Source organism: Panthera tigris, chromosome C1 (genome assembly GCF_018350195.1).
Source record: "Panthera tigris isolate Pti1 chromosome C1, P.tigris_Pti1_mat1.1, whole genome shotgun sequence".
NCBI classification, from domain to species: Eukaryota; Metazoa; Chordata; class Mammalia; order Carnivora; family Felidae; genus Panthera; species Panthera tigris.
This window is the reverse complement of record NC_056667.1, coordinates 211576536-211591077: the sequence shown is the minus strand read 5'-3', so window position 1 is coordinate 211591077 and position 14542 is coordinate 211576536. Positions and strand designations below refer to the sequence as shown.

General features: G+C 47.8%; 1 protein-coding gene across 12 annotated transcripts in view; it reads right to left on the bottom strand.

Annotated features, from left to right (window-relative positions):
• ARMC9 (armadillo repeat containing 9) overlaps nt 1–14542 on the bottom strand; it is a 151953-nt gene that overhangs the window by 20980 nt on the left and 116431 nt on the right. For all 12 annotated transcript variants that reach the window (XR_006220985.1, XM_042995612.1, XM_042995619.1 and 9 more), the window contains 2 exons: nt 12277–12381; nt 750–865 (listed from right to left, as the gene is read on the bottom strand). Coding sequence is in view for 11 of the 12 variants with exons in the window: in XM_042995612.1 (XP_042851546.1) it covers nt 750–865; nt 12277–12381 (221 nt within the window). In the remaining variant the exon portion in view is untranslated. The remainder of the gene's footprint in view (nt 1–749; nt 866–12276; nt 12382–14542) is intronic.

The window sequence follows — 14542 nt, the reverse complement described above, 5'->3', positions numbered from 1 at the left end:
ACAGCCAAACTGCCCAGCTACAGGGAATAAGTGAGTAAAATGTGTCACGTTCCCTTGAACTATTTTATGGCCGGTATTTGTTGAAGGAATCAAGAAATGCCAGTTTTCTGCCTGCTCTCTGTAACCCCCTGGTTTGTACCTGTTTCTCTGCACCTGTTTCTCTAGACAGCTGGACTGCTTGGGCTGGGGTTCCCCCAGAGCCCACAGGGTTCCCAGGGAGATCAGAGGCTCTTGGGTAACCACACTGTAGTTTTGTTGACATAAACGGTAGGAGCAAGGCTCTGAAGAATGAAGAAACCTGGGCCGCTAAACACACATAGGGTTGCTTTAAAAAGTGAGTGTGTTTACTTAAGCCAAGTTGACTTGGTGTCTGAACCTGTGATACTCCACCCGAACAGAAGAACAAAAGGCCTGGGGTGGCGGCTGAGAAAAGAAGGACTAGAGTCGCGTCTGGGTGGACCCACTGCCCCTTCTGGTCCTTTCCTTCGAAATTACATTTGGCCAACACTTGGCTTCTTCAGGGCAAAGTGCCTGGAGATCCTGCAATCCTACCACTTCATTTTCTGGAAGAAGAAACCTCAAGTGAAGGAGGCAACATCTTTCCCCTCAAAAATTCCCAAGAGATAAATAATGAAGAGATAAATGCTTTCCAACGTGAACGTTTTATTTCGGAGTTTTCAATACACGCATCTTACACTGCAGGTAAAACAAAGCTTAAGAAATCCCCGCCTCCTTTAGCCCGGACTTACACTGGGTACCCCGTCCTGTGGCCGCCAGGGGTGACGGGCCGGCACAGGGGCTCGTCGGCGCTGCGCTGCACACCGGCCGGGCCCTTCCGCCTCATCTTCCCCGTGTTGGTCATGATCTGGTGGAAGGAAAGGGGAGATGGGCTGGAGAAATCACCTACTTGAAAGCTGACCTAGAGGTAGCAGATGCTACACGCAATAAAGTAACCTATAGGAGTAAGAGGCTTTGCAAACAAGTGAAGAAGGATCACACAGTATTCAGATACACAGAAATTTGGGGAAAAAATTCCTTTAGGTTTGCGTATTATGCCATTTAGCAGTATAAATTAAAAAAAAAAAACCAGACCATGGAAAAGAGAAGAAAACAGTTGAATACAGTAACAATTACATCTCTGGGAAGACTGAGTTTTGAAAGTGAGAAGAAAAAAAAGATGGGCAGATTTGGTTTCATAAAAAGGTAACCTTTCCAGTGGTGCCTGAGTGGCTCAGTCCATTAAATGTCCAATTCTTGATCCTGGCTCAGGTCATGACCTCATGGTTCGTGTTGGGCTTTGCGCTCATAGTGTGGAGCCGGCTTGGGATTCTGTCCCCCCTCTCTCTCTGCCCCTCCCCTGCTCACACTCTCTCTCTCAAGAAATGAAAAAGCTTTAAAACAATTAAAAAATATTTTTTTAGTGTTTTATTTTTGAGAGAGATAGAGAGCGATAGAGAGATAGAGCACACAAGTGGGGGAGGGGTAGTGAGAGAGGGGGACACAGAATCCAAAGCAGGTTCCAGGCTCTGAGCTGTCAGCACAGAGCCTGACGTGGGGTTCGAACCCACAAACCGTGAGATCCTGACCTGAGCCGAAGGTAGATGCTTAACTGACTGAGCCACCCAGGTGCCCTTAAAAAAATTTTTTTTTAAGTAAAAAAAGTAACTTTTCCACCTATATATTAGAGATAAGCCAAATGAACGGGTAAACAGCACACTGGGAAGAAATATTTGCACATATTTAACAGATGAAAGGTTAAGACTTTCATTAGGTAAGTAGCTCGTACAAATCGGTAGGTGAAACAGTCCATTAGTGATCAAAGAATTCCAATAGTCAAGTCACAAAATAGAAGAGATCGCCAGTAAATGAAGGAAAAAAATGATCAACTTTACAAGTAATTAGAAATACAATTTCACACAAGAAAGTATCATTTTTCAACTATTAAATGAGTGACAATTAAAGAAAGGATCCCACCCGCTGCTGGCAGGAATCAAAAGCCTTAGTGGCAGGGAAAGCTGAGTAATGTTCAATTACTTTGGGAAGTAATTTGGTGTTTTCAGTAGTCGTAACGATGTTCACATCTTTGGGTGTAAACCCTAGTGGAAGAACCCCAAATACAGGAAACATCAAATAAACAAAGTTGCTTGCTACAAAACTGTTATAGAGTAAAACTGGAATAATCTAGGTGTCCAGTAATAGGGGAAGAATTAAGTGAAACACACATATTCATCCGAAATAGTAAGTGGCCTTTTACAATGATAAAGACTAGGTTATGAAAAATATGCTTATTTAAAACATTTACTAAAAGATTATAAAGCTGTACATAAATGATGCCTTCAATTATGCTAAAATTACACAAAAGGCTGGAAGGAAATATACACTAAAATGAATACAGTGATAGATAGGATAGTAGAACCAAGAGGAATTTTTCTCCTCTTTCTTTTCCAAGTGTTCTCTAATACGATTATATTAACACTTCAGAAAATTTGTTTAAAAGAGAAATTACTGTAAAACTAGTGAAATCTGAATAAGGTCTGTGGATTGTGCCAGTGTGGATTGCCCGCATGATATGGCACTACAGTCCTACAAGATGGGATCCCTGGGAAAACTGGAGAGAAGGGTACACGGGACCTCTCTACACTTTTTCAGATTCCTGTGAACCTAGAATTATTTGAAAATAAAAAGTAAAAACAACAACAACAAAGCAGACACTTTTGTAAAAATTGGAATTACATCTTTGATTTCTTGATTTTTGCTGAGAAGTTATTAGGGTCTATCTAGTGTTCGAGGTAGGGAGAACAAAGGGCCTCACTGTGCTGTGGGGCCAGCACCAGCGAGGGAGGGTGGGCAGGGTGGGCCGCACCTGGGCTGGTGAAGATAGGGGCGGACAGGTGGGAGTGTGAAGGGGAGCAGGACAAGAGGAAAGAGAAAGTGTGAGCTTCTGGGGAGGAAATGGAACATAATTAGTTTTTTTTTTAATGTTTATTTTGAGAGACAGAGACAGAGAGAGAGAGAAAGAGAGAGAGCGAGCAAGGGTAAGTGGGGGAGGGGCAGAGAGGGAGACACAGAATCGGAAGCAGGCTCCAGGCTCTGAGCTGTCAGCACACAGCCTGATGTGGGGCTCGAACTCACAAACCGCGAGATCATGACCTGAGCCGGAGTTGGATGCTTAGCCACCTGAGCCACCAGGCACCCCGGAAACGGAACGCAATTAAGCTTTCCAAATAAGAACTAGCAGGCAGTACCCTTTGTATCTCCTGTGTGATCTGCAAAAAGAGGCTATTTTAACCGCAATCACTTCACTCCGCTGGCTGCTTTTACTCGGACTTCCCTTCGGGTCACGGTCGTGCTGCCCCATCTAGTATGCGGGGTAACTTTACAGGCTGCACGACCCATCAGGGAAGCAGGCCCCTCAGGTCCGATTCTCAAAGGCACCCCAGGAACACTCGTGTTTCTCTTTCCCTCTCCATACTTCCCGACAGAACGCCTGGGTCTTTCCAAAGAAGGCTCAGAAGGTGAAGTCCTTAGCTACTGGAAAAGGGGAGACGGTGAATAGGTGCCTTCCAGCCCCACCCTCCCCCTGCCCCTCCACTCCACGGTCCTTCTGAGCTCACCCTCCCAACTCCTTCCTAGAGGAGAGGGAACGTATCACGTACACTGGAGAGTGTTTCAGCCTTTGGAAAACCGTCGGCCGTACCACCTCCCCCCACCCTTTTATTTTAAGATCTTATTTTCAAGTAATCTCTACACCCAGCATGGGGCCTCAAACTCACAACCCTGAGATCAAGAGTCGCTCGCTCTACGGACTGCGCCAGCCAGGCTCCCCAGCCGTACCGTCTCTTTAAAGCCACACAGGCCTACGAAATAACTTGAGGTGGATGGTATGTGTCTTTTCCAGGGGATGAAGAAACGGAGTCTGGCCTGTGGGCCAGAACTGTCTGGGCTGTTACTCAAACGCCTGAGGAAAGGCCCTTGGGGAAGAGGGTTAAGTGTGCAGGACCCGGCGTGTCAGAGCAGCTGCCTTGCAGAAGGGTCTGTTTCCTTCTCACCCGACAACGTGCTGTGCTTGTAGCGTGAGCCACACGGTAGCCCACAGGTCCCCAGGCCCCTCTCTGGGCCCCTCACTTTCAGTGCGGCCCTTTTAGGCCAGGAAGATCTGAAACGATACCTAGTCCAACAACCTGTGGACGATACCGAGTTCTGCAGAAATGCTGCGGCGGCCGTTGGGAGAGAGAATGGAACGGGTCCCTGGCAGCCACCTTATTCGTCCAGAGGACTCAGCCTTCATCTGTGTGACAGATGGAGATTTTACTTGAAAGCAGGTTCTGCTCCTAAAAAAATGCAGCTTATTGAACCACAATAAAAAAATGCCGCATATGATTTAGCCGAATGTAATTTATTTAATAGCAAAAGATGGTCAACACATGTCAATCGAGGTAAAAAATGTTATTTCCCATTGACTAATTTTCAAGAATTGGCAGATCACATAAGTTGTGACATGTTAATAAAGCAGGACGAATTTTTGTAAGGAAACACAAGTTCTCTCTCTCTCTCTCTCCACCCATCAATCCACCCACCACGCAAAAGATGACATGGAGGCTGAAGCAGACACTCTTTGCGGTCGACCCAATATTCATTCTCTCCTGACCAAAAGTACTCTGATTCTATTGGCACGCAAATGCTTCTACTTAAAAATACTCCCCCCTGGGGCGCCTGGGTGGCTCAGTCGATCGAGTGCCCGACTCCGGCTCAGGTCATGATCTCGCGGTCCGTGAGTTTGAGCCCCGCGTCCGGCTCTGTGCTGACAGCTCAGAGCCTGGAGCCTGCTTCCGATTCTGTGTCTCCCTCTCTCTCTGACTCTCCCCTCGTTCACACTCTTTCTCTCAAAAATAAATGAACATCAAAAAAAATTTTTTTAAAATAAAAACATACTCCCTTTTGCAGACTCCCTTGCAGCTAGGGGTCACGTGACCCAGTTCTGACCAGTAAGAATCCAGTGGAGGTCGCCAGCTGGAACCCTGGGAAGGAGCACCATAGAAGGGGTAGATTTGGCTGGTCTGCCTGTTGGGCCTTCTTCCTGACTTTATCATGGGTTTGTGCCGGGAGCTCCCTCTGCCGTCTCGTGACCAAGAGGCCACAAGCGTGTGAATGAGGGGCTCCCTCACTGAGGCAGAACTACCATGGAGTGGGTGAAACTGAAGCTTCAAGACCCAGAAGAAGCCCTAGCAATGTGTTCACATGGTCCAATGTTTTTGTAACATTTGCAAAAGTAGGATATTTTAACTGCAAGCACTTAATACTGCTGTTTCTTTCTACTCTGACTTCCCTTCTGCTGTTTCTTCCTCCTCTGACTTCCCTTGTCATACTTCCCTTCACGTTGGTGGCGTGGTGTTGGGATTTAGCTAACGGGGGACAATTTGGGACTTAGCTAAGGGGGCGCTGAGTCTCGATGACATTTACTTCAGGTTTCGAATAGATTCATATGATTCCCAATCACGGTGCACAGCCAAACCTTCGCTAGCTGTCCTGGGGTAGGAATGGCTTCTAGAAATTCCCCGCGTTGTCAGAGTATTTATGAATAATCAGTGTGCAAGAAAACTTGAAATATCCCCAAATCTTACAGTTTATTTGTGGAAGACACTCGAGGAGGGAGTTCTCAAATTTAGCGACAACCCTAAAAATGTATACAACAGCATTACCAAAAACTAAATGTGAGGCCAAAAGATTTTTCCAGTCTATCAATAATGAGAAACAAAATTTGATCAAATATGTTACAGGAAGGACAAATTTCCTTTTCTCTCCGTGGAAAACATTACAGACTCATTATTATATAGGTAGAGGCAATTAAAAGGCATAAAACAAAAACCAACCAACAAAAACCCCTATAAGGTATGCAAGGCAGCTAATTAATAAAAACATCACTTTTCTGTCAATTCTTAAAATGTGAATTTTACTGTGATTTATTTTCTCATTCTCATTCGGATTAAGTATCCACTTCATAACTAACTCTGTATTCCTTTATTGAAAGAAAGCCTTCCCAAGCCCTGTAAACCAGAGGTCCCACAAAACCTGGGTCTTCCCTTCATACTAACAGGCAGAGTGTCGAAAGACATGCAAAGAGCCTGGAGTCCACATCCTTCAGTATTATCAGCGGGATGGACAGATTCTCCGCGTTTTGCAGCTGGGCCAGTCCTAACTAATAAAGGAAAGAGAAGGTGCAGAGAGAAATGGAAGAATAACAGAAGGAACAGTGGTATTACCTCTGGGGGGGTGGAGTTTTATTATGGTTGGTTAGACTGTTTATTTGGACTTTCCCATAATAAGCATGTATTTCTTTCTTTTTTATTGTTTTATTTTATTTATTTTTTATTTTGGAAAAGGCTTTAGAGGGACTTTTTTTTTAATATGAAATTTATTGTCAAATTGGTTTCCATATAACACCCAGTGCTCATCCCAACAGGTGCCCTTCTCAATGCCCATCACCTATCCTCCCCTCCCTCCCACCCCCCATCTTTTTTTTTTAATGTTTTTAATTTTTTCTTTTTAATGTGTTATTTATTTCTGAGAGAGTACAAGCAGGGAAGGGGAAGAGAGAGGGACAGAGGATCCGAAGCAGGCTGTGTGCCGACAGCAGCGAGCCCGATGTGAGGCTTGAACTCACGAACCGCGAGATCGTGACCGGAGCTGAAGTCGGAGCCTCAGCTGAGCCATCCAGGCGCCCCTATTTCTTTTATAATTAGAAGGAAGCATACACAGGGCACCTGGCTGGCTCAGTAGCAGGAGCAGGCGACTCTTAATCTTGGGGTTGTGAGTTCAGGCCCCACATTTGGTATAGGGATTAGTTAAAAACAAACAAACTTAAAAAAAAATACAAGAAACAAACTGAAAAAGAAATGGATTTGGAATATTTGCGGCTTGGGATTTTTTTCACCTGCTTGTTTGGTTGTGTTTTCACACACAAGAATATGGACTTTTGGTTCCAACTCATCTCCCAATATGTAGAGAGCACTGAGACTTCAACTATCAGTCAGGCAGGGCAAGAATAACTGAAAAGTGATCAGAATAAGCTCCAAAGTGGAGACACATTTGAAAAAAGAAATCTGAAAGCAAAAACTGCAAACCGAGGCCCTTCCGTGTGTTTCCACGGCGGGCAGTGGGATGGCAGGGGCCCGGAGCACTGCCCTGTCTCCGACGGGCTCGGCCCTGCACCCTGGCCAGCTGCGCCCACCGCCCAAGTGGCAAAGTTTCCGTGGCCCAGACTCGGGCTTCAGGATCACTGGGGCGGGGTGGGGGGTGGCGGTAATAAAGAGTCAGATTCCCAGGCCCGCCTCCATACACATATTCTTTGGAGGCAGGGCTAACCCGTCCTTCAGGCAATCTCTGGAAAACTAAACGAATTTGGGTCTTCATTCGACAGAGGGAGGAAACGGTGGGAAGGGAGTGATGAGCTTTTACAGCAGGCATCCCCCTCAAAATGAGTTTATGCAGGAAACTTAGACCAGACAGAAACTGTGAATATGCCACAGCTGGAGTTCTCTGAATTTTCAGACGCAGCAGGCAATTCACTGGAAAATCGACAGCTCTTCCAGAAGGTGGCACAGCTTAGTGGGACAGGGCAAGGGCAAGCAGCTTCAAATAAACCTGAGAGTGTCCCTTACCCTTTCTCAGCCTCAGCTCTCCTGTCTAGAAAATGCGACACTAGCAGGATTTCCCCCGTAGTTTGTTGGGAGGGACCAAATTAAATGGAGTCAGATGTACGAAGTGGTCTGCACAGGGCTTGGCCCATGACGTGTGCTGAACTGATTTAAGACGTGCCCATTACTGTTGTTAAAGGTAATTAATAATAGGTTTAAACTGTGAAATAAAAACAAAAAGCTGAGAGTCTGTGATACGTATCCACGCCCCTTTTAACCGAGGCGACAAAGCTATTTAGATCAGGGTATTCTTTTCAGGAAGGATTAAATGATTGTTCAGCATAGTATGGATGATACAAAAAAAAAAAAAAAATTCAGAACTAAGCAAGGAGAAGTTGGCAAATCATCAGTCTTGACCTGCTGACAGTCACGGCCTAAAGAAGAAACAAGGCGTGCTGCTTTCTACCAGAATTACGAGTAAGCAGCACATTTCTCGTGACCATGGCCACGCTCAGGCAAGCTTAGGAAGTGACCTGTTCTCTCGTCCCAGCTTTCTGAGTTCTCAGTGGTTGGTGGCACTGTTTGTGGCTTGGGCTCTGCTGTGCACAGGAGCGGTTTGCTTACACTCGGGAGGGTCAGGATGGCAGCGGGGCCCTTCTGGGAAGGGCGTGGCTCCAAATGCCTAGCAGGGGGTGAGCCACTGGGTCCAGGAATCCTGGGAATGGTTTCCTTCCATCCCCCAATACCGATGGGCTGCCCCTGCCATACCTCCACCCTCACCCCCAAGCAGTAGTTTCTAAATCATTGGTGTGTACCATACCCAGTTCCTGGGATTATGGTAAGGAGGCCTGAGGAGGGTCCTAGGCTCTATCGTTAAGCCCCATTGAGGGTCTGGGGCTTTGAGAGAGCCTGGGCTAGTTCTGTCCTGCAGGACAGTATCTGCTGCCCCACTTGCCACTCCTTGCTGTTACCTGCATCCCTACCAAGGGCACAGTTTCGTCTGCTCTGTGTCTTTCATAAACTTCTCAAAGGTGACAGCTAGGTCTTAAACTTTTTGGCATTCTGCTATGTGTTAGGCAAATGGCATGAATTCGGTGAAAACTTTTTGAATATAATATTCTGATACAATGTTTCAAAAAGTCAGTATCTTTCAAGTGATCTTGAAAAATCTACAATCTACCTCGTACATCAGAAGAGGAGGCGTGAGTGCTTTTGGGCACACAGTCCCTGGTGAAATGTCTTCTGTTTTTAGCGGGTTCCCTCGTTGGGCACGAGCAGTTACAGAGATACGAACTCAAAGCCTTGTGGGTACCGGAGCCAAAGGCACGGCTCTTTGAAATCAATGAGCCCCACACAGAGGCTGGCAGGCTGTCGATTTCAAATCAAGATCGGGGGACTGAGGGCAGCTTAGCAAGACTGATGGGCAGAGACGGCAAAACTGGGAGTGTCCAGTAACCCAGTGGCTGCCCCACATTGTTTTCTAACTTTAAAATTGCTTCCATGACGAGATCCTACAGTGACCTGGTGTGGAGGGTTGAAAAGTGGCCCCAAGTAGATACGCTCATGTTCTAACCCCACGAACTTATGGATGTGGTGAATGTGACATTTGGCAAAGCGGTCTCTGCAGATGTAATTAAGTTAGTGATCTCGAGATGAAGCCATCATCCCAGATTATCCTAGATTCACGACAAGTGTCCCTATGAGACACAAAAGAGAGAAGGGGAGAAGGCCCTGTGGAGATAGAGGCGGAGTCTGGAGGGGTGCAGCCACCAGCCAGGGAACCCCTGGAGCCACCGGAAGCTGGAGGAGCATGGGAGCCTCTCCCCCAGGGCCTTCAGAGGGGGCGTGGCTGTGTGGGCCTCTTGATTTTGGACTTCTGGCCTCCAGAACTGTGAGAGGATAAACTTCCGGTGTTTTATACTAATTTGTCCCTCCGGCACCAGGAAGCTAAGACACTGGGTCTTCACGTTTATATAATGAATCTTTCTGTACTTTGTACTCGTGTTACTCATATTTCCACCAAAAAGTAACGGACAAACGTGCAGGGAACTTTTCTGCTGGATTCAAAGATGTCCTCCTGGTAAAAGGATAGTGAAGATACGTGAGGGAGATTTAGAACTGCACGCTAGGGTAAAATGACGCCATTTCCAGATGCCATTACCCTGGGTTACCGGGTTACTGGTTGGTCTGAAAGCTCTGCAATTGTGCCCCACCCAGCGGCACGGTTAAGCTGGGAGTCCCAGACGTTCTGTGCCTTGGTTTTTGTTGCTGTTGAAAAACCTTCACCATCCTCAACCTAAGATCGCATAAGCATTTACTTCACCTGGGAGAGGGGCTGTAAATCGCTCTGCATTCACACTTGGTTTCGGTTCGCCAAGTTCTGTGAATGTCCTTGCTGACCATCACATGCCTGCGTGGTTGTGTCTGTGGGAAAGTCCCAACACTGCAGGGCTGGGTTCCCGGCCGTGGCTTCCACCCTCTGAAGATGCCCCACCCACTTGCCTGTTCCATTCTCATCTCCTGCCTATGTAGCAAAAGAGTCTTGCATTCGTTCATTCAATATTTTATTTTTGAGAGAGAGAGAGAGAGAGAGAGAGAGAGAGAGACAGACAGACAGACAGGGCGAGTGCGTGAGCAGGGGAGGGGCAGAAAGAGGAGACACAGAATCCAAAGCAGGTTCCAAACTCCCAGCTGTCAGCACAGAGCCCGATGTGGGGCTCGAACCCAGGAACCATGAGATCATGACCTGAGCCAAAGTCAGACCCTTAACCGACTGAGCCTCCCAGGTGCCCCAGGAGAGCCTTGCTTTCAAAAACGCACATCTTATCAAATGGAGCCCAGTCCCTCCCTGCCAAAGTCAGTGCTCTTCCAAAGGGAAACAAAGCCTAGTTAGGGCTTCAGACTTCCATCAACAACTTGGAACCCAACTGCCTCATTTCCAACGTTTCTGGAGCACCTCCCCACTTGACTGAAAGTAAACAGAGCCTCCACAGTCAGATTCCTTTGATCCTTGAGACGTTCAAAGGGCTGTGATGGGCTATAGGCCTTGACCATGACCAGAGGCAAGGTGGTGGGTGGTGGTGGTACGGGGGGTAAGGGTGGAACCCCGGCAGAGCCTCCTTGGGTCATCTCCCTTCACTCCTGCCACCTATAGTCCATTTTCCATCATGCAACCAGAATGAAAATACAAGTTCATACATTAAAACAAGTCAAACTGAGTCACTCCCCTGCTCCAGTACTCTCCCAGCTCAGGCTGGGAGAAAATCCAAAACCCTTGCCTACAAAGCTCCCACAGATGGGCTTCTGGCTGTCCTCTAACGTCGAGTTCCACCAGCAGATTCTGTACTCCAGCCTGGGGCCCCGGAAATTCCTTGACAGGTGAGGAAAACTGGGGCAGGTGTCCAGGGAGAACAGTACCCAGGGTGAGATGAGGAGGGCCAGGATGGGGGCAGTGATGGGAAGGCACTTTCTGCTTCTGTCTACTCCTACAAGGTCATGCCACCTGCACCCACATTCTCTTCCTTCTCAAGTCACTGTCCCTGACTTGTTTGTTGAGCAAGTTGTTCAAGGATTGTTGAAAGACTGGCTCCTGGCCTTCTGCTCCAGCAATGCGAGATGTCAGAGTCCACAGGACTGACCCAGTCAAACACCAGCTTCAAAATTCCAGGAGCTCCTTTTAATGCCAATGGCCTTCACTCCTGTGTGCTCTCCTGTCTGTCCCAGGAGAGCGGACAGGCCCCCATGTCTTGTTCCTCCCTTCAGAAACCTCACACTCCAACATTCCACCTGCTCATTGATGTGCTTTCTGATCAAGGTTTCGTGAGACACCTGCGGGCGGGCCCCCGATACTGCCATCCTCTCCTGGCCAATCGGCAGCTCCCTCCTCACGCCCTCCCCTGTTTAGCTGGCGGGTGGTAACCAGGGGCTCCTAGAGCTGGATGGGCATCGGAGTCAGCGGGGAGCTCTCTGAGCTCAGATGATGGCCCCATCTCAGACGTGCGACTCCACAGGCCTCTTGGATGCCCGGACTGGCCACTCAATCCATCCTGAAACACTCCTCCGTTCCGATTCCCGTGGCGCTACATTATCCTGGTTCTCCTCGAGCCTCTTTGGTCACTTTCTGTCCTTCGCAGAGGCCCCGCTTCTTGCTCCCACTCCTGACCTGCTGGTCTGCCCCTCTGTCCTCAGCCCCTCACTTTCTCTCTCTCTCTCTCTCCACCCTCTGCTTCGTTAGGCATCTCTTCGCCCGCTCTGATGGTTTCAGCCATCACCGGTGTGCCGATGACTTGCAAACCCGCCAGTCTTCCCTTCTACTAGATAAGGCACACGAAAATTAAGAAGCTGGACAGGTGGGTGATTACTACTGAGGCGGGCACACCTTTGGATGTTAGGAAGGCTCCTGACATGTGCCCTCGTGTTATATCCTGATCTCTTTTCTGTTCACCGACAGCTCTATCTGTGACAGGTAGCTAGGGCCACAGTGCTCTTCAGGGCCGCTGGAAGCAGACTGGCCAACACTCTCATAAACATAGTATCGTAGTATCGACCAAACCACGCAGTCATGTGTCATTGCAAAGGCTAAACGCATCAATGGCCCACCTCTCCTTTCTACTTCTCCCCCACCCCCTCATGTGGTACTTACTCCCAAGTACTCCGTGGTCAGAAGCTTCTCGCCTGAGAGCTCTCCAAGCTGGGGCTGGATCAGCTCGTCTTTGTCCAGATCAGCTTCCATAGTGTCATGGTCCTCCTGTTTCAAAGGACACACGGGGGTCAGTGCTCTGGATCCCCCTGCTGCACATTCCCAGACAGCTGGGTCCCCAAGTGGGCACCTGCCAACGGAATGAGAAGGCGTCTGCCCAACCACAGCAACTGGTGGGTTTGCATTTCAAACGGCTTCAGGGGCAGTCTGTCCTCTGCTCATAACCTGAACCATGAAGCCAAAAGGGAAAATACCAGCCCGCCTCTTTCGGAAGCTGGGCACCTGTGGACACCTCCACGGCCACAGGTGTGAAGAGGTTCAATGAGACACTTAATAGTCTCCCTCAGTCACAGCTCTCAGAATTTCTCTGGGAGGTCAAGGGACCATACGAATAGCCAGGCCAGTCCACCAAGAACTATGAAGCACCTTCACATGCACAGGCCTTCAGCAACTGTACGTTATAGGCTTGTTGTTCTCAAGCAGTTTACAGTCAATAAGTAAGAAGACTCATCAAAAAGAGAAGAGCGGTTTTGCTTTTGGGAAGATGGAGTGGATATACTTTTCCCTATTCCTCCCACCAAGTACGGCCTCAAAACACTGGACGTTAAATATAAAATAAACACAAGAGACCCTGAAAGACAGAGAGAAGGAGGCAGACTGGCTGGGTCCCCAAAGACACAAGGAGTGAAAGGTGCTGAGTTCCCTGGGGTTCCTTGGTTCCTTACAGATTCCACACTCGGGAGCTGAAGAAGCCAGCAGCCCAGCAACGTTTGAGTGGCGAAGACAAAAAAAGTCTCCCCAGAGCCTGGGGAGCTCCTCTAGCTGAAGGACCGGGAAAGGGAGGGCCTAGCAATGACAGAAGTTTTAGAAAATAACCAAACACCGCAGAAAATATTGTGGCCCCGTCCCAACCACACCTGCCAGGGCCTTCGGGAGTCCAGGCTTCTACCCTCACTGGGCTGTCATCGGGCACCCCCACATCCTCAGCTGGGGTGAGACGAGTAGGGAGGGGGAATTTCATCCCTCCTGGGCAGTAATGAGGTTCCCCCCATCCCCAGGAGAGAGTGGAGACCACGTGGAGAGCCCAGCCTTCCAGCCGACAGTGACGAGATACCCCCTCTCCCTGCTCTGATGCCGTCAGAGGAGGCCCGGTGGAGATTCATGCTTTTACCACGGCCCACATGTTTCTGTGGTGCCAGGGGAGGCTCTGTGGGCAGCACTAATGAGGCACTCCTTCCTGTTCCAGTTAGAGAGATACTAGTCGAGGCTGAGTAGGGATCCGGAACTCCCACCCCTGTCTTGCAGTAACAAGGAGTCTCCTCCCATCCCCTACCACCCCTGGGTGTCAACAGAGGCTGAGTGTAAATCCTGGTCTTCTATTCACACCTGGCGGCAATGAGGAGGAGACTCACCGCCACCCCCCCCGCACCACCCCCACCCCCCCGCCGCCAGAGCAGTATCAGAAGCAGCCAGCTAAAACAGAAGGTTTCAATTAGATCAAAAGTCTTATAATCCTCAAAATATCTGGGCTTAAATAAAAAATCACTCATCATACCGGGAACCAGGAAGCTCTCTCAAACTGAACAAAAGGAGACGACCAATCGATGCCAACATCAAGGTAACGGAGATGCGACTAGAATGATCTGACATAGATTTTAAAGCAGTTGTCACAAAAGTGCTTCAATGAGCAATTACGTTCTTGAGACAAATGAAAAATTAGGAAGTCTCAAGAACATAGAAAAAGAATAAAATAAACCCAAAGCAAGCACAAGGAAGAAAATAATATAAAGAACAGATATCAGTGAAAAGGAAGAGAGAATAACAAGGGAGAAATGAGTCAAAGAAAAAAGCTGGTTCTTGGAAAAGATTAATAAAATTATCCTGACCAATGTCAGGAATGAAACAGAAGATATTACTACAGATCCGGGAGATATCAAAAGGATGAGGGATCACTATGAGTAATTCTGCACACATGGGGTTGACAACGCAGATAAAAACACAAACTATCACAAGCCTCTCAATATGAAATTTTGATATAATTTTAAGATAACTTGAAAAGTCCTATTACTACTAAGGAAATTCCTTCATAGTTTAAAAATCCCCCTGAAAGAAATCTCTAGGCCTACGTGGTCTCACTGGAGAAATCTATCAAACTTTTAAAAAATACCACCAATTCTGTATGTTTTCAAGAAAACAAAACAGGAAGGAA